The sequence below is a fragment of the Augochlora pura genome, chromosome 4 (assembly GCF_028453695.1).
Source record: "Augochlora pura isolate Apur16 chromosome 4, APUR_v2.2.1, whole genome shotgun sequence".
In the NCBI taxonomy this organism is placed as follows: domain Eukaryota; kingdom Metazoa; phylum Arthropoda; class Insecta; order Hymenoptera; family Halictidae; genus Augochlora; species Augochlora pura.
In genome coordinates, this window is record NC_135775.1 from 10,915,757 (window position 1) to 10,940,072 (window position 24,316).

General features: G+C 40.2%; 4 protein-coding genes across 6 annotated transcripts in view; 2 read left to right on the forward strand and 2 right to left on the reverse strand.

The window, feature by feature from the left end:
• LOC144469460 (A-type potassium channel modulatory protein KCNIP1) overlaps positions 1–7,482 on the forward strand; it is a 31,875-nt gene extending 24,393 nt beyond the window's left edge. The window contains exons 4-7 of the mRNA XM_078179773.1: positions 36–106; positions 278–550; positions 1,627–1,952; positions 2,035–7,482. Coding sequence (XP_078035899.1) covers positions 36–106; positions 278–550; positions 1,627–1,674 — 392 coding nt within the window. The 3' untranslated portion in view covers positions 1,675–1,952; positions 2,035–7,482. The remainder of the gene's footprint in view (positions 1–35; positions 107–277; positions 551–1,626; positions 1,953–2,034) is intronic.
• A 4,437-nt stretch (positions 7,483–11,919) lies between these two features.
• On the forward strand, positions 11,920–16,114 carry Alpha-phers (phenylalanine--tRNA ligase alpha subunit). Of its 3 annotated transcripts, XM_078179136.1 has the most exons (9): positions 11,920–12,226; positions 12,474–12,814; positions 12,883–13,104; positions 13,165–13,280; positions 13,352–13,536; positions 13,616–13,977; positions 14,044–14,145; positions 14,732–15,230; positions 15,531–16,114. In XM_078179136.1, exons 1-9 carry the CDS (start codon positions 12,086–12,088, stop codon positions 15,549–15,551), a joined length of 1,989 nt encoding a protein of 662 aa, XP_078035262.1. In that variant the 5' UTR covers positions 11,920–12,085; the 3' UTR covers positions 15,552–16,114. The 3 variants fall into 3 exon arrangements, with proteins under 3 accessions (XP_078035262.1, XP_078035261.1, XP_078035263.1); XM_078179135.1 differs by lacking the exon at positions 15,531–16,114 and having other exon boundaries at positions 14,732–15,522; XM_078179137.1 differs by lacking the exon at positions 15,531–16,114 and having other exon boundaries at positions 14,044–14,172; positions 14,732–14,862.
• LOC144469170 (uncharacterized) lies at positions 16,030–16,558 on the reverse strand. Its single transcript, XM_078179138.1, has 2 exons — positions 16,289–16,558; positions 16,030–16,224 (listed from the first exon to the last, which is right to left on the reverse strand). The coding sequence occupies exons 1-2, from the start codon at positions 16,556–16,558 to the stop codon at positions 16,144–16,146; spliced, it is 351 nt and encodes a 116-aa protein (XP_078035264.1). The 3' UTR covers positions 16,030–16,143.
• Positions 16,559–20,240: 3,682 nt separating this feature from the next.
• LOC144468726 (uncharacterized) lies at positions 20,241–22,487 on the reverse strand. Its single transcript, XM_078178402.1, is given in 6 exon segments — positions 20,241–21,041; positions 21,118–21,294; positions 21,368–21,676; positions 21,758–22,097; positions 22,328–22,454; positions 22,457–22,487. Coding segments are annotated over 6 exon segments (1,335 nt in total). The 5' UTR covers positions 22,470–22,487; the 3' UTR covers positions 20,241–20,672.
• Positions 22,488–24,316: the final 1,829 nt, after the last annotated feature.

Sequence of the window (24,316 nt, forward strand, 5' to 3'; positions counted from 1 at the left end):
GTAATTAGTTAACGGTGACCCCGTACGAATTCCAGACTCCAGCCTCTACGCCCATTACGTGTTCAAGGCGTTCGATGTAAACTGCAACGGCGCCATCAGCTTCAGGGTAATTCACTCTAAACGGATCTTTCACGGTTCTAGACGATCGCGGCAGTGACTCTGGGAAATTGTCGAAATCTATAGAAATTCAAAACCACCGTAAATGAAATGAAATGGAACGAAATGAAACGGAATAAAATCGAATTGATTAAGAAAGCTAATTCTCTTCCCGCTGCAGGATCTGCTAGTGACCCTGTCGACGTTGCTGCGAGGCAGCATCTACGAGAAGCTACGATGGACGTTCAAGTTGTACGATATCAACGGAGATGGTTGTATCACCAGAGGCGAGCTAGGAGAAGTGGTGACAGCGGTGCACGAGCTGATGGGCAGACGGCACCATGCCGAGGAGGAGAGGAAAGCTAGGGAACAGCTGGACAGGGTGTTCAAAAAGCTGGATCTGAACCAGGACGGCGTAATAACGATCGAGGAATTTATCGAGAGCTGCTTGAAGGTACGATGAGCAACGTCTTGCTTCGATATCTACGCAGCGCGGGGCAATGTCTCCCTTAGGATTTCGCGGAACCCATTCCAATCCGACCTTATTGCCGGTCGTTTGTCAAGCGGAGCCTATAATACTCGGTGCTTCGGTCCGTGGGTACCGTTTTACGTACAGCATTCTCTCCAAAAGCGATCGAACCTCGAGGCAGTAGATTGTACATAATCAATGATTGTGTAGGTACCGCGTTACGTACTAACTTGAAAGGATATAGCTGGGTAAGATGGGATCAAATGTGTGCCCTAACCAAAGTGATTTTTGTTCAGGTCATACGATATAAAACTCAATGAAACAGCCCAACAGAAAATTATGAAAAAATTCACGAGTCCTACTTCTTGGAGCACAAACACTCCGAATTTTTTGAGTTTACAACTATTTTATAAATAATATAAATCACTCCTGTATTTAATATTAGTACAAACATTGTGCAGTAGAGAACGAAATAAAATAAATAATTCTCGAAAATAACTTCCAGATGCATTCGTGCATGAAGTCTTTTTCAAAGATATTACAAAATATTTATATCCATATGAATAACCATATAAAACACTACTATGATAAAAATATAAATGTGGTGTCTTGACGGTTTAAATATAAAGCAAGCATATTTTTGAGTTTCTAGATATTTTAAACAATTGATTTTACAACTGAATATTCAATTTACTTTTTCATAATTTCTTACTTATTTGTTTATTCGATTTAACCTTGCAACTACCTTTGCGGTGGTGTTGCCGACTTAAAACATTGTTGAGAAATTTTTCTTCGAGTGTTGCATTGAATGGTCTACGGTATAAACAAAAATCGATGAGGTTACAAGTCACATTTGGTCATGTTATCCGACGATACCCTTTGAAATATTGTATGTTTTTCAGTCCGGACTGTGTACACTAACAATATAAAGTCATTTTGATAAAAATGGACATGATCAATTGCACGTTGACATATTCGTAATAAATATATTGGTATCTTTTGATTATATTGCTAATTGCTATATGATATATTGCTCATTCCCGAGGGTGTTTGTGTTACAGGATGACGTGATCACTCGGTCGCTGGCAATGTTTGATTGCGCGCTCTGATCTCCGGCGAAGGAAGAGCCTCCTCTGGCAGTGAGCACGACGTCGCCGATCACACCGATCACACCTGTCACACCTGTAACGCCGCTCTCCACCACGACAACCTTCTCGCAGTCTCAATCGCCTTCGCCACCGCCGCCGTCCTACTCTTTGCTGCCACCGATCCCACCGCCTTTGCCTTCACAGCCGCCTCCGGGGTACACAGTTCAAGATCAGGAACTGTACATGCTTCTCGCGGCTCACTGGTGGAATCAGCCGGAGGCTCCGCTCTTTTGCTGAAGGTAATTGCTCCCACTCAAGTATGCCTCTCCAAGAATGTTACACTTTTGCCAGGTTCTATTAAACGGCTATGTCCGTTTCCAGGCTGCAACCCAAACATCCACGACGAGCGCGGGATTTGAATCTTGCGGGTTCAAGAATACGATTCTCTCGTCAACTGTCGAGGAACGCGATCTGACGAAACGAAATCGAGAAACATGCAAACAACCTCGACATTCCGGGAACATCCAAAGATATTCGATGTATCATCATGTTCCACAAAGTCGCCGAACAAGAGACTATCGTGTACTCGAAGACTCGATAGAGGAAAAAACGTCTGTTTCTACGCGAATTGCGTGCCAAATCCCAGTGAAGAGTATTTTATATGGGAACATCGTTGCGCGACGTTGAGTCACGACAAATTGTAAGTCACGCTATCAATCTGAAGGTGGCAGATCTATTCCCTTCCTAACGAATCTTTCACCTCCGGAAGCAACATGTTAATCTCCTAGAACGATAGGATCGCGATTGGCGGAACCAAGTCGGTACCTTGAGCAAAGTTGCGTCTATTACACGAGTTTGATATTCTTCTGGTTTTCTATGTGAGACGTTTTAGAAATATTGATGCACCGCAAGTTGCAAGGAACGGCGTACAGCAAATGCGCCTAACAGGCATAAAACCGGCACAGAGCCGTCGTAGCACCGGCATAGAACCTGTATGCAGGGTAATCGATTCATAGGGACACAGAACTGCCCGATCGCCCTTGTATACCGGTTAATCGAACCGCGAGGGCGCAGAACTGACTCAGCACAACTGTATACGGGGTAATCGACTCCTAGGAGCGCAGAACCAGCCCATCGTCGCTGTGTACCGCGTAATCAACGTACAGGGGCGACGAACCGTCTCTGCAAATCGCAGCGTGAGGTAGCAGAAGCGTGTTCGGTTTTCTTTCAACGACAATCGTTCCGTGAGTTAATTGCAGGAAATCGTCGTTTTCGTCGATCGATGATTCGAGCGGTAGTATACGAGTACAGTGTGTACCGTTATCGTCGAAAAGCCTTGGTACTAGGGGCCCCGACTTTCTAGGGTATATATCCATAGGTCGTAAGCGAACCGAGAATCAACTTTTCTAAGCGGTGATCGTTAAACGAACGAATACTCCTGGACGAATACTCGCTTCGACGGCCATCGGAGATGGAAAGGCACATTAGCCGTCGACGTGTTGATGGTGTAAGCGGTACTAAACCTGACGCCAAATAAGAAGGTCCCTGAGAAATTTCAAATTTAGGATTTTATCTGCGCGCACGAAGACAACCGAACTCGTTCATTAGTTCATGATTGATTGGACGCAGAAGCAGAGACCGTGAATCAAAGCACAAACGGAACGAAGTGCGCGTTACAGGCTCCTTTTTATTTAGTGTCAACTATAGTTCTCGTGAATTAAGATCCTGTTATCGCTCACCTGGCAATCAGAACACCAAATCGCAATAATTAAGGTAGCAAGCACGCTCGCCGCGTAACCGCGCCGGGATAGTTTTCGTTCGACTTTATTATAGTTTCTCTAGAGACTAATCGGGTGTTATCGAATCTCTAGCGTTAGGTACAATTTCGGGCGACCGGATAATAACCTTTAACTCCGGCCCACCTGTAACTCGAGAGAGAACTATGCGACCGAAAACAGTCGTTTCGGAACGCGACAAGAAGCGAGAATATTCGTTTGAATCGTAAAACGATGCGTGATGTCCAAGGATCTCACTTCGTAAGTCACCGGAGATTTTCCGTAATTGTTTCAGTTCTCAAGAGACAGGCGAAACCGAATCACGGTAGACGCCTTAGGATAGCTATCGTCTCGACCGCTGGCGTAGCACTGTCTTCGCGTCACGTCGTTGCTTGTTGGCGAACGAGACGGTGTCGTTTGGTAGTCGGTTGCCAGGCGCGTGCCTATGGCAACCCGTAGCCAGTGTATAGATCTCTTACATTAGCGCGCGATTCTAGTCGATTAGGGATATCGTACAAAACGTGATCACGAAACGAATCTTCGCGCGTGTAACGGTTATAGTCCGACCGATACGTGTTCGTATTTTTTGACCAGCTTCTATTCCGTATTTTCAATGGCACAGGAATACACTGATCATTGGACCGATTCCTACAAATTTCTGTTCGTTCGATTTCTCGAACGCGTCTCTAGCTGACGATGGGACAGATAATCGGCTCTGTCAATTACATTTTAATGTTATTGTTATGATAACACGATTCTCCGAACGACAGCGAGCGGTACTTTTAATCATAAGTAATCCTAAGCAATACGACGGAGTGTATTTCCCAAACGAAGTGCTTTAATTATTCTAATAACGATTATACAGAAAACTCTATTTAAACTGTATTAAAAACGGCGAGCGTATTACACAGGGTGTCGCAATAACGAGAACGAAATTCGAGATTCAATTGATTGGTCATTGGACAACTATGCCACTCAACATTCCATGGTGTTGGACGAGTATCGTTCCCATCGCTGGCCGCGATATAATCGAATCCGTCGGCCGGAAACACGTTAGCTGATGATTTTCCATAAATTTTCTTAGTGGTTTTCACTCTTTACGAATCACGGATTCAGGAGAAGTTTGTTGAACCGTTAATCATTGTTCCTAAAGCAAATGAAAGCGTTGGGGCGCGGAGTAGCGAGTAGCCTGCGGATACCGTGACTCTAAAATATTTTCAGTTTACAATCGCATATTCCATACATTTGTCATATAAGTGTCTGCAGTCTTGAATCGTTCCGTGACCGAGACGGCTGATCGGTCGCTACTAGTCAATTGAAACCGAGAACAAACCGACACGTAACCGGTTCGAACGAGGAGAAAGATTCAGTTTTCGATGTTGTACATTTCCCGACGAACCGAATTGTGTCGTGACAGAACCAGAAGCGAAAATCATAGGCGTCGATTTTCCGAAGACTCTGCGTTGCGTAATCGATCGTTACACAATTTTTATATGTTTTCTATGGAAAAAAGAAACAAGAGGACCCTAGATGGCAAAACAACGAATGTTATATTACAAACTTTTTCTACCCGAGCGATGAAAGAAACGCGGAAACGTTCCATCGACTTACCTCTGTCCTAACCTTGCATAGTGTTCAAAAATACGAAGCATCGTTACTTGAACGATGAAGGGATAAAAGCGACAGACAACGTTGCCAGAGTTAAGTCGAAGAAGCTTCCGAGAATTTGTTGTTCCGTTGTTTAACGTTACTTCGGGCGTGCGGTGGGCACGTAGAAACGAAACACGCGAGAAAAGGTCCCTGTTAAACAAGAAAAAAGTGAAGATAGCAGGAAGGTATGCGGTTAGTATTACTAACGAAAATTTTGGACACCAAGAGACGAGAAGAAGGAAGAGGCAGATAAAATTGATATTTTCGTAGGTGAGCCGTACGATGCAGCTTGTTCCTCGGGTAATCAGCGAAACGCGTGGATGTTCACGTAGAAAACAAAGAAATTCTTCGCACCTTGAAACCTACGCTCGCGTAAAGAACATCGATCGAGGGGACTTGTCTAAATATCTTGTAGGACAAACCGAGGCGTTCGTTTCCGTTGTATTTTGTACGTACGATTGTTTTGTAGGCGCATCAAGATCCACAGTCCAGTAATCGGTAATTTAGAATACATATCGTGCGTGCTTGTTGGTCGTTCGCGTTCGAATGTCTGTGCAGCCGCGCAATTCGAGGTCTCTAGCGACAAATCTCAGGCTTGGACCTTAAAGTACCGTCATGTCCCTCTACCCTCCAACGTGTTTAGAAATATTAGAAATCAAATACGCGAACCAACGGGTCGCGTGTAGGCTAGAAAAGATCCTGCCCGGGTCGGAAGTGTTCCCTTGTTGGCTGAGATCTCTGTAAAATCGCGTACATAGGAAGGAGAAGAATTCCGGGACGCGGCGCCAATAAGGGAAGGATGATCCTGATGATCCGATGATCTTCCGGTCCGAGCGTAGCGTAAGGAGTATACTTATTAGTATACTTGTTAGAAGCAAAAACGTGCGTAGTTGTAAACCGACAAGGAACCTAGTCAATTGATCGAACATTAGAGGTTCTCGTAGATCGTAATTAAATCGGACTCTAGAGCCGCCCCAATGAACGTAACTTCCACATCGAATCCATTTCATTGTCGGATTCGAGTTCGATTCCATTGTTACGATCAAGCGCGTAGAATAAACCCGGAAACTCTCGATCTCGCCGATTAGGCGAGATCCCGACAAACGGACAGGTAAACGACGCACAGGCGACAGGTGTATTACATTAGCGTGCAGCTTCATTCGGAGCACGTCAACAATGTGCGCGAGTAAGAACGAATCAAAACTTTGTTACGATAGTTGAGTAGCGTGTTGCGGAATGTACGTCGTGTTGTGTCGTCGTGTCGTCATGTCGGGTAGCCATAGTACGACAGTAACAAGGTGCGATACGAATTGTTAAGCTTAGAGGCACTTTTTTATGACGAAACCTTAGTGATTAGGAAGCAATCGTCCCTGCGTGCATATACATACGGTCTGTCATGTCGTCGAAGTATTCGACTGGCAATGATCACAAAACAACCGAGGCCACGATTCTTTTTTCCGACGTTCCAGCGTCCCAACTTTCCAGTTTAAAGTCTTCGTTTCGAGAAGCAACATCTAATAAACTAGAGATATCGTTAATATCGATTTCGACACTTTCTTCTGTTTTTTGCACATGTCCGCGCTAGTCTGTAAGCATGACCATCGTTGCTGTTATCACAATAGTTCGGAACTGTTGGGAACGTGTCAAAGTGTTTAGTAGAATTTTAGTGTCGTCGGTCGAATACCTTGACAATACAACGCGATAATGCTCTGCGCAGAGTGTACACTGTACACAGTTAATCGAGTCCCATACTGCCAAATATAATATCTCTCTCGCCGCCGAAACAGAAAGTTCTGCACGCGAAACTCATCGTCAGCCACGTCCATGTTAATCGAGCTTGCACAAGAGAACAAGCGCAGCCGTTTGAAATTCCGAATTCTTTGCCGCACGCGATTCGTCGACCAAACTGTTCACTGTACAATCTTTGTAAGACACACGGGTTATCCTTTTCGAAGCGAAGATCGATAGATCTGCCTTAGATCTCGTGATCACCAAAGTTTCTAGAACGCAATTTTCACTTTGCAACTCTTCAGTTTTGACAAAACAACCACGATCCAATAATGATCGATCGGTAGAAGATAGTCCGAGCTACAAGAATCACTTTCCTTTCATTCGATCTTTTCTTCTTTCTACCATCGCTGGTTACATTTATTTTCGAACAAAATTGAGAAACGTTCTAAATGTTAGCAGGGGCATTAGATTTTCTCGTTGGACCGCGACCGCGTCCGTTTTTTCTCGTTGGATCGTTGGATCAATGGATCGATGGATCGTTACCGACGAGAACGCGTATTCGCCCAGCGGAAATTATATCTTTAGGCCAGTCGCCTCGCGTCGACAACTTGTATCTCGCGGCAGCTGAATTGTAAATTCAGAAGAATAAAAGAGGAATATATCGTTACTGTTATCCGTCCGTGTGATTTCATCATTCTCTACCCTTCGACGCCCCCAGAAAGTATAGCTGAAATAGCTATTTCGAATATAAACCTAAGGGTTAAAATATAAATTATTTGAAAACGTACTTATATTCTTTTCCGCATATTTCAGTTCTGATTTCTTATAGTTAATTTCACATTTCACGCTAGAACATCAAATATTTGCAAATATCATTCAAAATTGCAACCTTCAAATAACATTTCAATTTCAAAACCCATGAAAATAGCGCCATTACACATCAAATGCCGAAATCGTTAATACAGACTTAACCCCTTGCACTATAACAACGAGTCAGACGCGAATACAGACTAAATACGCGAATATTATTAATTTATTTTAAATCGAAATCAAATTTATTCTTCTGTTATCAAAGTCTGAAATCGAACGCACATAAAGACAATAAAGGAAACAAGAATTGTCTGGTCTTATTAAGAAAAATATTAATGACAAATAAGTGCTAATCAATGTAGCGTGAAAGGAATCGTAGTGCAAGGGGTTAAGATATTGCAGTAGATATTGCATCTTATGGGCTTTTCTGTCTCAGTTGTGGGAAGCTTTGGAATCCCCTTACCATTTTCTATCGCACTCGACGTTACCGATAATTCTCGAAAAATAGATACGTTAGCAAGAAACGAGTGTCTCGACTACTTCATTTTAACTACGAGTGCTGAATATCATTTGGAGGTGATACAAAAATACGGCGCGGACATGGTGGAAATAGCATTTATAGAACAAGTACTACAGAAGCACGATATAAAGTGTAATTACTTTCATGGATGGTTGAGTAATTGTACTAATTATATAATTAGTGATTTAGAGTTTTATACATTTTTCCATGCATGTGAATATTTACTGTGCTAACGTTAACAAAAAACGCATTACATATATGCATTGTTTGTATGGATCCGTAATCTTTGACAAATAAATTAAATTGTCACCTAAAATTAGGCTTTCAGATATTTAAGAAATTAAACAGATTTATGCGGTGTGTATATTTAAACGACTATTTCAAATCTGCCGGTAGAATTTTTACAAACTCCGCAATATGTGCATAACAAAGGTAATTTAACGAAATCATTTTTTCATCATTTCACCTGGAGTTCTGTTAGCTATTTCTGTTTAAATATTAGATTTTATAGCAGATGAAGGACTATTACAATAGAATGTATCACTGGGAAAAGAAATTCGTATAATTATTAAACGGTTAGGAATAATCGCGACTTCATTTTGATTGTTCTGCACGGTAATTTTAAAGATAGCGTTGCGAAATACGATCTTGCGTTGTGTTAATCAATTTTTGAGATTTCCCAAAGTCCATTTCCTTTCGAAAAGCAGTCTTTTGGATCTTTGTTTGTTGAACTAGCGTTGCGTTCACACGATCACGTTGAAATAGCTTGCCTTCCGACTTTCCAGGCTCCCATGCTGCTGCTGCTGCTGTTGCAATTCGGATGGGCACATCGACAATTTGCTATAGCATTGCAGACTATCGTGATTTTTCTTTACGTTGTCAAGTAGAATACCTTTGAACTAAACATTGCGAACTAATCGCATTTCGTGTTTGTCAACTTTCGTAGATTTTTTTAAGTCAGCAGACTACTCGGTACCAGAAATTAAAGTCATCTTTTTTTGCATTTCTGTTCATTGTATTAGTGTTGCCGACAAGGGGCCAACGAACAGCTCGGATGGGCACATCGCGACTTTTGCATTAGAAAATTGTCTTTGAATCAATTTCAAAGGTAGCGTTGCGGAATGATCGCGTTACAGTAGCTTCGATCGTCTTTCAGAGCCCATGCCATAACTGCAACCCTACGCAGAGTGGCATTCGTGATGTTTTCTTAGAGTCGCGAGTCAAATTAATAACGGTTGAGATAACGCGGCGATTATAAACGTGTTTTTTGGTGTTACCGGCCTTGCAGCCTAAAACCATGAAACACCATCTCTGTGTAAAAAAGAGAACGTTACTAGAATTCTGTGTATATCCAAGGCTCGTAAAACTTTCATTTTGCAAGCCGGATCACCGTCCTGAACGAAAGGGCTCATCCTTCCTGGCGTGACGACGTCCAGGCGGGTGGGTTGTGCGTAACGTTAAAATTCGAGGTGAATTACAAAGGATTGAGGACAGTCCTTGTGCTATTCTATCACGAAATAATAGCAATGCGGGGTTCTTCTATGCGTTGTCTTGAGTTGCGAAATAAATAAATATCACACTGCGAGCCTAGGAAGATAGAATTAGTGTCAGGTTTATAAGAATTCCCTTCTTAATAAAGATTTTTTTTTTGTTAATAGATATTCAACGATAATTTTTACAATTTCACAGGATGTTACCATCCAGATATATAACATTATTTGACAAAGTAAGTTTTCAGAAAGGTATTAATACTAATTAACAGTTTGTCGAGTCTGTTTAAAATTTTTTAGCAAACGAAAAAGAAAACGATGATGGCGGAAAAGTGCCACAAACTTAATCAGGAATAATGGTCAGAAATATCGTCGAGGTATGTATTATTTATTTAATCGTTGCGTTAAATATCAAAGCATTACGTTACCTATTTAGGCGTTGCACTACATATTAAGGTGTTAGTAAATAAGTACAACAGCATTTTTTCCTTAATCGGTAATTCAGACTCTTGGACAAAAACAATTGCTTGCAATGTCTATGCAGAACCTAAAATTGCACCGTTAGCTAAAATCAGCTGTCGGTAATTTTGTCTCCCAATTTGAGCGTTTTGCTACTGCGTATGATGGCGCTATATATTTTTATATTTAACAGCAAATAATTCGTACCAGATTTTGCATTATACAGTGGGTGTAGAAAGTATTCGTACAGCAATCAATTCCAACAAAAACATTATAGAACTTCGTTTATTACAAATAAATTTTAACAAAAAAGATATGTACATATTCTTTGATATCTTCGGAGCAAATGTCATGAAAAAGAAATTGTTTATTTATATTCTTTATGAAACTATTAGCAAAACTCTTAAACATGGACTGAAATATACTCGTAATAAGTATTCGTACAGTTCCTGTTCCATAACGACTTCCGTTACAGTATACATGACAATTATCTGGTAATCCATGGAATGTCAACATAAATATCATCAGTATGTCTAGAGACCTTGTCAGAACAAATAGTGCTCTATATTTATGATACGTATCGTTAGTAGTCCTAAAATAGGATGAAAAGGAAAGGAAACGACTGAGAGTGAAAGAAAAATTATTATAAATCTGCATAAAAAGTGTAAAACATTACGGGAGATTTCGGAAATTATGAATAGACCGAGGTCTACAATTCAAGGCATCATTGACAGATAAGGAAATCGACAAATTTTAAGGAATAAAGCAAAGTGCGGGCGTAAACTAAAACGAAAGAAGCGACAGCAATTCGCAAAAGAATATGTAAACGTTCCAATGTAGTATTGGAACCGTGTAATATTTACTGATGAAAGTAAATTTTACATATTCGGATCAGATGGACGATGTACGGTATGGAGGAAAAAAAATACCGAGCATGAAAAAGAAAACTTGCAGGCGACTGTAAAACATGGCGGTGGATCGGTCACAGTTTGGGGCTGTATGAGTGCGAATGGGGTTGGATCCCTACATTTTATCGATGGTATCATGGATCATAAATTATACATCGATATTTTAAAAACACATATTCAAGCTAGTGCAAATAAAATGCAACTACAAGACAACTATATCTTTTTACAAGACAATGATCCGAAGCATAATGCTTATAATACAAGGCAATGGATCCTGTATAACGTACCAAATCAGTTAAAAATCCCTCCACAGTCTCCAGACATAAACGTCATAGAGCACTTATGCAGTCATCTCGGAGAAAAAAATTCGAAATCACCATATTTCTTCAAAAAAAGATTTTAAAAATGCACTGCTGCAAGAATGGAACAACATTTCTAGTACTATCACCAGAAAGTTAGTACAGTCAATGTCACGAAGGCTTACAGCGATTATACAATCTAAGGGGAATCCAACTAAATACTAGAATAACAAATAAGCTGATTTTTGTTATGTTAATGTATAAAAATTAAGAGACGATATTGTGAAGTTGGAAGTGTACGAATACTTATTCCGCGTATATTTCCGTCCACATTTAAGCTTTTTGCTAATAGTTCTATAAAGAATATACATAAACAATTTCTTTTTCATGACATTTGATCCGAAGATATCAAAGGATATGTACACATCTTTTTTGTTAACATTTATTTGTAATAAACAAAGTTCTATAATGTTTCTGTTGATATTGATTGCTGTACGAATACTTTTTACACCCACTGTATATTGTGGGAGAAGTGACAAGAATCATCTGGTCTATTTATTTTCAATAAGGTGACTATAGCCTGACAGTACATTAGAATATTGAAATCAAACGGAGCCAGTTAATTAAGTGCCAAAAAATGTTGCAAAAATATTAAACCGTAACAATGTTTTGTGTGATATTCAAATAATGATGGCATCGTGATTCATACATAGGTATGATAGGTACATAGGTGATACACGTGTTCATTTGTCGGTTGCGTTTTGTGCAGTACATATTTCTGTTTTAAACAATGGCGAAACAATTAAGTGACCAAATATTAGATTATTTAGCCGAACACGGGGAAGTCAGTTCTTTGACTCTTGCGGATATTTTTAAAGAAGATCATCAGAAAATAATCGGAGCGATTAAAAGTCTGCAAACAGTGGATGATGTAAGTGTAGCAAATTGTCTTCTAGAGTTTTTCACATTATATTAATCTACACATATCTTAATCTTTATTGAAAGGTATTCGTATTTAAAAATATTGTTTAAGAATTTGTGTGTTAATCGTATACAAAAACGAATGTAAATGTCGTCATAACCTTAAAAGCTTTCTATTATCTTCCTAATTATTATTAATTTCTGACAAAAAAATGTTTCCATGTCAATTTTTTAAATTTAAAACATTTATTTCACAGTTAATTACATCGCAGCAAATAAGTGAGAAAAAGTGGGAATTAACATCAGAAGGTCAGCACGTAGTAAATTGTGGGAGTCATGAAGCAGCTGTCTATAACAACATTCTTGATGATGGAATACCTCAACAGGAAATCATGCAAAAGGTTCCATTTGCAAAGATTGGATTTTCAAAAGCAGTGCAAGCTGGTTGGGTCGAAATTGACAAAAGCAGTGGTACACCTATTATAAAAAAGAAAGTAAAGTCTATTGAAGATACAACACAGAATCATCTGAAAGATTTAGAAAGTCTGACTGATCGTCTTAAAAGTGACTATAAGAAAAGAAAACTCATTCAAGAAGTGTATGTACATTATTGGATCACCTATTTTTATCGGTTTATATATGTATAAACCATTTCATTCTTAACAGTGTTATAAAGTCAATCTCAGTGGGGAAAGGTCCAAATTTTACTACAAAAATTGAAAAATTGGAAACAGAATTGACTGCAGACATGATAATGAGTGGTGTCTGGAAAACTAAGAAGTTCAAGCCATATAATTTTTCAGCAATGGGCTCTGCTCTCGATGTGGGCCACTTGCACCCTCTGTTAAAAGTTAGAAGTGAATTTAGGAAAATATTCCTTGAAATGGGGTAAGAAAATAAGTGCTGTAATTTATTTTCATTAATAATGGTTTACTTTTTATTTTCTAGTTTCACGGAAATGCCAACAAACAATTTTGTGGAGAATTCTTTCTGGAACTTTGATGCTCTGTTTCAACCTCAGCAACATCCAGCTAGAGACTCGCATGATACTTTTTTCATATCTGGTATTTCTGTTAATATATTTACCCCTTCAACTCTCGATTATTAATAACTAGATATTAATATTTCGTTTTAGAACCATCTCGCAGTACAAATTTCCCAAAAGACTATCTAGAAAAAGTGAAGAAAGTACATAGCGAAGGAGGATATGGGTCTATAGGTTATCGTTACAACTGGAAATTGGAAGAAGCACAGAAAAATCTTCTCCGTACTCATACAACTGCTGTTAGTGCTAGAATGCTCTACAAGTTAATGGAAAGGGTAATTAAAAATGTGTGACTACGTGTTCTTTGAATATTTTGATAGAATATTATCAACAAATTATATAAATGAATTTCAGGGTGAATTTAAACCAGTGAAATATTTCAGCATCGATAGAGTATTTCGTAATGAAACATTGGATGCCACGCATCTTGCGGAATTTCACCAAATCGAAGGTGTAGTTGCTGATTACAATCTTACACTGGGCGACTTGATAGGTGTACTATACAAATTTTTCGAGAAGCTCGGTATTACTCAACTCGAATTTAAACCTGCGTATAATCCATATACCGAGCCGAGCATGGAAATTTTTTGTTATCATAATGGTTTGCAAAAATGGATAGAAATTGGTAACAGCGGAATGTTTCGACCGGAAATGCTGTTACCGATGGGTTTACCCAGCAACGTACGTGTAATTGCTTGGGGATTATCGTTAGAAAGGTACAATTAAATTATCAATAGCTTTCTTTATTTTGAGGAAAAAATAATACAGAATACATTTTACAGGCCGACTATGATTAAATATGGAATAAATAATATACGAGATTTAGTTGGATCGAAAGTAGATATGGAAATGGTTTATAACAATCCTATTTGTCGATTAAACAAGTAAATATCTTTCTAAACATTATTAAGGTATTTATGTCAAAGCGATCAGAAATTGTTCACACAAACTATGAAGAAGGATATACTACTGTGAACAAAAAGTAAGGTGAATTTGTTTATAATTCCTGTTTCCAGTCCTCGAAACAGTCGGAATAGTCTTTTTCCGCTATAGCCTTCAAGACCTTCTTCGATTCGGTTTTTATCTCCTCAATCGTGTCAAAACGGCGTCCCCGTATTGGCCTTTTGAGTTTGCTGGATAGCCAGAAGTCGCACGGAGCCAAATCAGGCGAATACGGTGGTTACGGAACGATATGAGTCGAGTTTTTGGCAAAAAAGTCGCGAAGAACTAATGCAGTATGACATGGTCCATTATCGTGATGACTTTTGGTTGTTTACAAAAACACGTATAACTCGGAGATAATTAAACCTTTTGACAAACAGACGCTTGGCAAATGTTATAGACAGTCCTACCAACCTAGAAAAAAAATAAAATAAATAAAGAATTTACATTTTATAAACAAATTCACTTTACTCTTTGTTCACAGTGTTATATCCAATTTGAATAATTCGAACAAAATTTTGTTTATAGGATCAGTAATATATCTCTGGTAAAGAAGTTCGATGACCAAAAAGAGAAATCCACTCTACAAGAATCGGCAAAGCATGAAAGTGAACCTTGTGTATTTAAGTGTACAGGCAAATTCGAAAAACAAAACCTTATAGTCTTTTGCGATCCGAAACATCCAATGAAGTTTCTAGAACCGTTGCTCCGTATCGTGAAACCCTATATTAAAATATTTGTACAAACACATGTGCACTCAACAGTTCAAGACTGCCCAAAGAATCTTTCAAGTTTTGATGCGGAATACCAAGACAAAACCGAGAACGTCGATATGCATTTAACAATCATTTGGAAGGATCTCGGAGTTGATCCGATATTGCAATTACCGGGAGCACAACACATATCAGGCGCGGTGAACATAGCCAGATATTTAAATCGTGTCATCGAAAGATACAATCCACAATTGTTGCGCTATGAGAGCAACGGGGCGTTATATGCGAATCGAGTAGACTGTTATTTAGAAAAGGTACATAATATGTTGCATTCGAATGAGTCTCAGAGTATTCGTAAGATGTCACGCTACGTAATGGGCGAGCACATGTCTGTCGTTGATATCTTTTTGGATACCTTGGAAAAGTCCAAATAACTCAAATAAATTCAAAGTATGAAATTTCATCAATAAATTTTTTATTCTTATACGTGAGGTGTACGATACCGTTGATTCTACTACAACTAAAAGAGGAAAGAGAAAAATATAAAAAGTGATCCAGGATTTACAAATTATTTATAATTGATATAATTTGCATTTATGTTTTTTTCTCTACAGATCGTGATGCACTGCTTGTAAGAATGCATCATTGTAGTGAATGAGAAGATGCAGTTATGTATCAGTGATTATATGTATATATGTACGAATGTTAGCTACATTATGGCAGTTGCTAGGCTTTCGTGTGATACAAGAAACATCGAAATGTGCACCAGAGTGTATGCAGCTGATACATGCCTGCGTACAACGGTTTGCCTGACACTAGGCGACTAACATTGGAAGGTTACGAATATGTCAATTTGCAAAGGTGAATTCTTTTATAAACTTTGGTTATGTGAAGACAACTTTAACACACAGCCTACAAGTGAATTACATAACATACAACCAAATATTTATTTGGAGAAATGGTTTTTATGGAATCGTTGTTTACTTGAAAGAAAATTTCGAAACTTCCCTTATTGTAGCACGGTATCACCGATTATATTAATAAGCTTCTATTTTGTGGATAAATTGTTAAAAAACATACAACACGAAATTCTACGAATAGTTATTTAATACTTCTAATTTCATGTAAAGACATAAATATTTTTATAAACGCCGCGACGGATAAGGAATATTAAATAAATTAATTTTTCGTTCTTCTATTTTTTGTTGTTGTATAGTTCTTGTGACGTCATTTCCGCACGTAACCGGCATTGTGTAGGACATTGTAGATCTTATCGCGTGGAATTTTATCCGTCTCGCGATCGATCACCTGTAATGGGAACGAAAAGCATTATATTCACGCGAGAGCCGAGGGCGTATTTGTAAAAATTTACCTGCATCTCTTTATTGAGGAACCAGGATTCTTGAGCGAGTTTTGCCGCAATTCTAGGATTCTTGTAGAAGTCGTTTCGCAACTGGTTAGGCAGCGTATTCTCTATAGCCGAAGTCAACAGATTGGCAGGATGCGGATACACAACTCCGGAAGGGAAGTAAAACTGAGGAGCGGCCGCACAGATTCCTGCGAGAACGACGATCACTATGATCGCGTTCATTCTGAGCAATTTCACCTCCAAAGCACTCTGCAAGGACACAATGTGTAACATTCAACCTGACTAAACATATGATGCCATACGCGAACCGGGCTTATGTCGCACAGGGACAGATATTCGGTGAGATCTTGCAGAAATTAAAACATGAACCGCAGAGAACCGTCGCGTCTTGGTTTGATATTTCATCGCGATCTATCTGTAATTCATATTCATTGTCACTTTTTTATTCAAACCATAATGTCCTATTTCATTCTGTAAAACATTTGTTTCCTTACGCTTTACAAATACCAGAGAGGAGACTATCCTGAATAGTATCTTATACAATTCGTGCTTATCGTATCTTTCGTATAGTGTGTTGATATCCTAAATAATATGTCATCGTCGTCTAATTCTGGCAAGCGCCTCGGAAACAGCGTTAGAATTCACACGCAATACGGAGCTTGTGTAACTAAACTTTCTTTCGTTCGTTTTGTTCGTGGGCAGAAAAGAACCGAAGTGAAACATGATCTCTCTCTCTCACTCTCTTTCTCCTATGTTTGATATTGTCGTTAATGAAAGTAATTTTCGCTGAACCGCTTTATGGTTGCCTCAACGGTAGAGGCACCGAGAAATTGAACCAACGAGATTAATACTTCATAGAAAATAGTATTTTCTAGTACTGTCAAGACTACGATTAACTTTTAATTTATTTGTCGGTCAAATCTGCGATAAATAAATCTGAAACGACCGTCTTGACACTGTACGGTCATAGTTCCAGCATCGAAAACAGAAAAGAAAAGTTCAATCGCACTGGATTGAATATAAAAAAGACGAAAAAGCAAAACGTGACTTTCTCTCACATACGATGTAACAGTTGGTCCTTTTGGATCGTTTGAATGTCGTAATATTAGATGCTTCTTGCCACGGACTATCCGTGACTCCCGAAATCGAAAAACTCCGTATGGATCGTGTATCTTTGTTGCGGGATCCTGGATCGATCGGGTCACGCGAAACTCGTTGTCTCCGGCACTCGACTCAACGAACACTCGATAAACCACCCGACTCGAAAGGATCTAGTTATTGCTGTTGTGCGTATCTAACTGAATTCAAGATCCGTTACAGTGTTACTTATATAGCTGGCGACTGTCCAGTGTGAGCTGTGAGCACGATACTGTGAGCCACCTCTGAGGTTACATTCGACGTTTCTTGGCCATTGCCTAGCTTGTGGTCCTTCTGTCGGCCTTAGAGCTCGCGATCGAGGCCACTGTTCCTTCGTTAAACCGTTTCAAGGGTGAAGATACCTGTCTGCATGGTACACGACCATTTAAACGTTTTTTCGTTTTCTTTTCCTCCTCTCTTCTCCTCCGTTCGCCAAAACGTTCCAATCTCTCCCTTTCTTTTAGTAGAGCGCGACTGAAAATACATATCAGCTGAATTTTATACATTCGAGTGGCAAACAATTCCTACAGATGAAGTACAAAAATTAATTAAGATTTTAATTGTGAATTTTGTCGCTGGAGCCTTGACTTTTCATAAAATCATGTCCCTTGGTAAATTTGACTTTTTCAAATACGCGGTTACATTTAATTGCAGAATTATAATAATTCATGCAATAATCAATTACGTACAATGAATTCGATTGTAATAATTAATATAATTGTGACTCAAACAAAGTGCATCTGGTGCCCACCATAACCACAGACACACGCGTTTTGGGTCACGCATCATGTGATAGTTCGAACTCGAGTTACCAATGGAAACGATTAGCGCAGTGCATTGCTTGCGCAAACGAATGCCGGTGACAGATTACATTGTCGGAACATGGAGCATTAACCGGAACGTTAAATTTCGGATTTGGGGCATTAAAGACCGATAAAAGGCACAGTGACTGAGGCTCGTTTCACTTTTCACGTTCCGAGAGAATCGCTCTTCGCCGAGTTACGAGTCGAGAATAGGTTAAAAGTCGCGCAACGTAAAATTTGAGGTGTAAAGCCGGGAGCATGTCTGTGGAAACGTGTTTCGCCTCGCAAGAGAATAATTGCGGAATTTCGTGCAACCGTTCGTTTCCGTGCGACAGTTTTACCGAAAACGAACCTCAACTTGACTTTCACCCTGTAAACACCTTTTCTAAAGTTCAAACGCGCAAGAAATCTTTGGAATTTCTCCCTCTTTCTCTCTCTGCTGACGAAGTTTTGTGCCTGCAATCCCTTGAAAAATATTTCGAAATATTATAGAATCATCGAAGCCTTCTAGATTTGAATTCATACATCGATCTGTAATCGTTTCGAGACATACCTATAACAGAGTTTCTATTTTCTCGACGAAATACACTCTGAACCTAGCAACTTAGAGTTCGATAAAATATTTCACGTGTTAAGTTTCATACCGCCCACGCTAGTATCCTGAATGTTTTGCTGGTCCGTCCGAGTTTTCCGGTTTGCGCGTCACACGTGTAGTCAAGTTTCTTGAAAGAAAGAGAGATTTGAGCTGCATTACACACGTTGTATGTATGTTGGTAATGTATTTACCATAGCATTACAATGTTACGTGAACCGCCGCTTTCCATCGGGTCGCTCTTGTTTTCCCTATTTAAGTTTAACAGACACAGAATCTTGGCAGCTTCTTTTCAAATTCACTCGCGATCAAGGAAATTTGTTAAGCGACACGAAGAAAGGACGCTTTGTTCGAAGCGTTCAAAGAAAACAAAGAAGCGGACACAGGCGAGTACTCGCACCCGGTATTCGGGTCAATGTTACGTCCTTATAGGCGCATACCCAGAGGCAGCGGTTACCCTTGTCGGAATTAACTCGCCCGTATCAGGAAGTCGTTACTCTCTCGGCGCCGCACGTTGCGAGTAATTCGTGCATTTAATTCCCTGGAAGACGCGTCGTTGGTAGGAATGGTGAACGACGCGTTACGGTGAAAGACACACTTATGTAACAATAACAATGAGCGTTGGCCATGCACTTGAGCCGAGAAGCGCACCAATCTCTCCTTATGAATCCGTCTTGTTCGAACGTAACCGGTTACGCTAATAATACATGGACTATTTCCGCGAACGCATAACTCGAATAAAAAATTGATTGAGTTACACCTTAATTTTCGGTTGAAATCATTTTCAACTTGGAACGTTAAAAGAAACGAGATGATCATAAATGAAAATTACTTGTGTTTCTTTTTATTTTCAGGCTTACATCAATGACTCGCATACTGTACTCGTGTACTGATGTCGCGAGTGCTCGAAGGTCTTAACGTTCCCTGCCCTGTTGAGAAACCGAGATCTTTATTATCCACAAATCACACTGTCAAGTATTTGCTTTCCTGGTTCGTTCGTCGCAAAAATTACAACCATTAAAGAGTTACAAGAAAATTGCATTTCATTTGTGGGCACGTCGCAAAGCTGATCCGTCAACATTGGATGCGTTGTGCTGTGCAGTATTCGTGATATAAAGTATAAAGCAATAATCCTGCGGCGCGGCGTCCACAATCGATGATGCAATTCATGTAGCCGTATTACAGTTACAATATAGTTGCAGACAGTTATGAAATTAGTGACTGTCCGAAATGACCGCACCTCTTATTCACGTATAATCGGTGCCGCTTAAAAATTAATACGTGAGCAATGCCTGAAATTACAGGTCTGATCGGTGAAATCAATCAACAGGTTCATTTCGTTTACATCTCTTTATATATAAACATTTTGTACAGTACAAAAGTATGAATACGCGAGCACGAAAATCTCTTGTACGATGACAAAGGAACATCACGATCACTGAAATACATGCAATTAAGGGTAATTATAGTTTCGTTGATTCAACGACGTTAAACTGACATATAAAATTATAAAAGTCGACGATTACATCGTAAATCAATTAGTATCGTGGAAACTGATTCCGACAAGATAGCGATCGCGCAACACGTTCTCAAATAACAGGAAAAAGGACACCAAGCAGCACGGCAAATTTTGAAATTATTTCAGAAATATCTATAGTGGGAAAAGCTCAGGTTCTCCACCCTAAACTATTCTGATATGCCCAATACTATAGGACTATCATCTAATTTTTATTATTCGTTACTTCGTAGTAATAGCGGACAGGAAAACTGCTCCATTTCTACGAGGTATAGTGTGAAATTTAGCTATTATTTTTAGGGACTGCGTACATAGATGTGGATTGCCAGAGCGATTGGTTTACTGGTAGTATTGGTAAGCCGGCGAGATGGTTTTTTGGTAGACAGGAATGGCTGCGTGGGCCACAGTTGGAGCCAGAGCTTTTCCGAACACCGGGACGGAACTGTGAACTTGTACATGGTCGAGACGTGCAGTCTTGATGAGTGTCGGTTGCTGAACGGAGACCCTCTCGACCTTGGTCGCTGGTTCAACAACATTTAATTCTTGAAGAGTTTCGATAGGCCTGGTGACGACGACGCGTCTCGTCGACACTCGCTCGTCGGCTGGCTCCGCGTTATCCGGAGCCGGAGTTGCGGATAGAACACGACCTCTAACACGGCTGACGTCTTCCAGAGCAGATTTTGCGAGTCCTGATCGACCGAAGCCAACCTAAATAGACAATTTGCGTTTGAATGTAGTTGTGTTGCTCTAGAAGTTGAATAGATTGGGTCTTAATGTATTTTACCTCAGCGACATTGCCGCGCGCGGTGAGCAGTTCAAGCAATGTATTCTGATTGTTCTTGTCTTCTTCGGGGCTAGAGTTGGGACTGACGATGACGTTGGGTGAAGGATCATGTGCCACGAACGGCTCGTTGCTGGCACCATTGGTGGTAGTTCTTACCTGTGTGCTCTGTGCGTTGGCCTAAATGATAAAGGAAAAACTTGCAATTTTCTATTATGGTTTAATCTGGTCGCGCAGCTCAATAATGTGATACCTGCTGTGTTAATTGCTGGTCCTGTTGCAGCTTACGAAAGTCGGGATTCTCAACAACAACACTCTCCTCGTTGGAGCCGGAGGCAGAAGAGGAAGGAGCTGTAGGGGCAGCAAAAGGCGGAGCGATTGTCGAGGGAGCGAAGTTGTAGATACCTTGGAAATGTTGAGGATTGTACGCTTGAATCAGAGCTGGACCTTTCTGAACCTTGGAGGTCGGTTCGTTTAGCTCGACCACCGCTGATCCGGCCGGCCGCACCACCACGCGTTCCTCAATGTCGTAGAATTGTTTCTGGATCGCTGGGCGGCGAACCTACCAGCAAACGAATTTAATAATCTTGGTCTTGATCTGGGTTCTAATGTCGAACAATATATTTAGATGAATAGCACTTACCTCGAATTTACGAGTTTGCACAGCAGGCTTCACCACGTCTAATTGCTTCTCCAAAAGCACCGGCTGAGCCTCGAACTTAGTCACCGGAACATGGGACACCGTTGGAACATGTTTGACAAATGGTACCGCTGCGACCGCTGGTACCTGGGCAGCAGTGTAGCCGACATGGTGAGTCTCAATGTTGGCAGGATACCCGTAAGTAAGACCATGAGGATCCACGTTATCGATGTAAGTCACACCTGCCGGGCTCAGGTACGGCATCCTGATAGACACTGTACTACCATGACCGCCTTCCAACAGTGCCGCCGCTACTACCACGAATATGATAGCTGTCTGCATCCTGGGCGATGGAATGACCATCGAAACAACACGTTTAAACATTATTAGAAGTACAAAAATATGTACATGATATATATGATCAAAGAAATACGATAGGGTTAAACAACGGAGGAAAAATGGTATTAATAGGATGTAGCCAGGTCTTCGGACAAAATAGAAGTGCTCTATGTACGCTTTCAAAATTTCGGAACTAATTCTTTGCTCTTGTTGCGACGTCGAATCGATGATTACCTTATTCCTCGAGAAACTGTATCAACGAAGGGGTGCAAGCCTCTGTCTTGGCAGTGGCAGCGGGCGTTGCTTATATGGCGGCGCGATACCGACGCAGACCCCTTCTCACAAAACGGTCCCGTTCCGATATCCCTCCCATCATTGACAAAGACTTAACACCAACCAAAACTGGGTCGATTTACTCTTCGTTCTACCAAGTATTCAATCTTCGAAAAACCTGCTCCGTCCTAGTGACTGACAGGCTATGTTCTCCATCGGCCAATCATAGGCTCTATCTTTCGCAATGAATAGGTCGTTCCCATTAGTGGTTCATAATTGTGTCCGTATTGTGACCCAAGCTGGGACATTCCTAGATCAAAATTAAACTGACAATCGAATAAAGAGAAAGCTATTTAACCATCTAAAGGATTTGCTAATCGAGTCAAATTTTATCATCCTTTGAATATCGCTGGTCTGTTCTTTTAATGCAGATCTGTGAGATCATTATAGAAAGCAATTACTAACAGGTTTTCTCTTTATTCTATGCACCAAATCTTGTTAATTTTGGTTGAAAATGAAATTCTTACAATGACCCTATTGACCATGAATCGAATACGAGAAACGAGTCATCTCTTTTCTTCTTTCTTTTTCTTGTGCGAATTTGTGACGTGTTTTATTGTACGCCACGTCATTTTTTTATTGTGAAATTTACGTGAAAAATCGCTCGTAAAATGAATTACTATTGCGCGGAAATAAAGGTGATAACAGGTAATATAAGCAAAGACGTAGATTACTGGTTTAAGACACACGGGCCACCATAATGGTTGTGCAACATTTTCATCTGGATCGTTCGAAAGAGTAAAATCTGCTCGTTGTCTCTCTCCCCTTGGGCCCATCCGACCTTGTAACACAGTCGGGTTGGGCAAGATTCGATAGCCGAGAGCACCGCGTCGAAGGCGGATAAGAATATTGCTCATTACTTTATACTAATTTGAAAAGAACTTTCGCGGTATAAATTGCATGTTGCTGTGACATCCATCGATGAAATATATCATTCCTCGAGGTTCGAGCCAAGCTTAATACAATCCGGTTAAGAACTAGCTTGCGAAAAAATGTAGAACGGTTGTTTTGCAACGACGATCGTACGTAACACATCGATAATCGAAATTTCTATAGAATTAGTTTAGAGATTCCGTATATTTCGACCAAAGAAAATGCTTTGCTTTATTTTCGAGTAAAAACTTTGAAGTTCGCGTTAACGGGACGAAATGGCAGAGTTCAAGAAACCTCGGGAGTCTTGGGGTTCTTTTCTCTTATTTTACATGGACCTCCGTGATTCGGTCAGCGAGTGTTGAACTTTATGCGGGCCGTCGGAACACACGGGGCCCCACGACAAGAATATCAAACAAATCCTAAAAGCGCATCGACCCAGTTGATTTCACTGTTTTCACTTTCGAACGACCATAATCGGCCTCCATTCACGCCCATACATTCGTCAATCCATTGACGGTCAGCATTCCTAATTCTGAGAAGAAGAAACTGTTCACATGGAACCTGTTCTACTTCGTCACTGTTATCGATCATTCCTACGAAACGATTACGATAGACATTTTACCTGTCTGATAATTTCTTTCTTTCTCTAACTTTCTAAAAATATTTCGGATCAATAATGTCTATAATTAAAGAAAGACAGTCTATTAAAGAAGCCTTTGCTTTTCCTAGGATTTCCGTTAATAAATCAACTATGGAGTTAAAAGGGAATTGGCAGTTGAATAATTAGCTACTGCGAGTGATTTCTACAGACTCGTGTGCATGGATCTGTGGTCCCGCGAAGAATGAGATTCGAAGAATCGGTTTATCGGAAGACTGTTGATAATTTTGTCGTGAAACGGATCTGTCAATGACTAGGTAATATTAAATGTGCCATTCGGGACTCCCTTACGCAAACGTGCACGCACACGACCATGCATACGCGTACGCATACACGATGGACGGTCATTATTTTTCGTT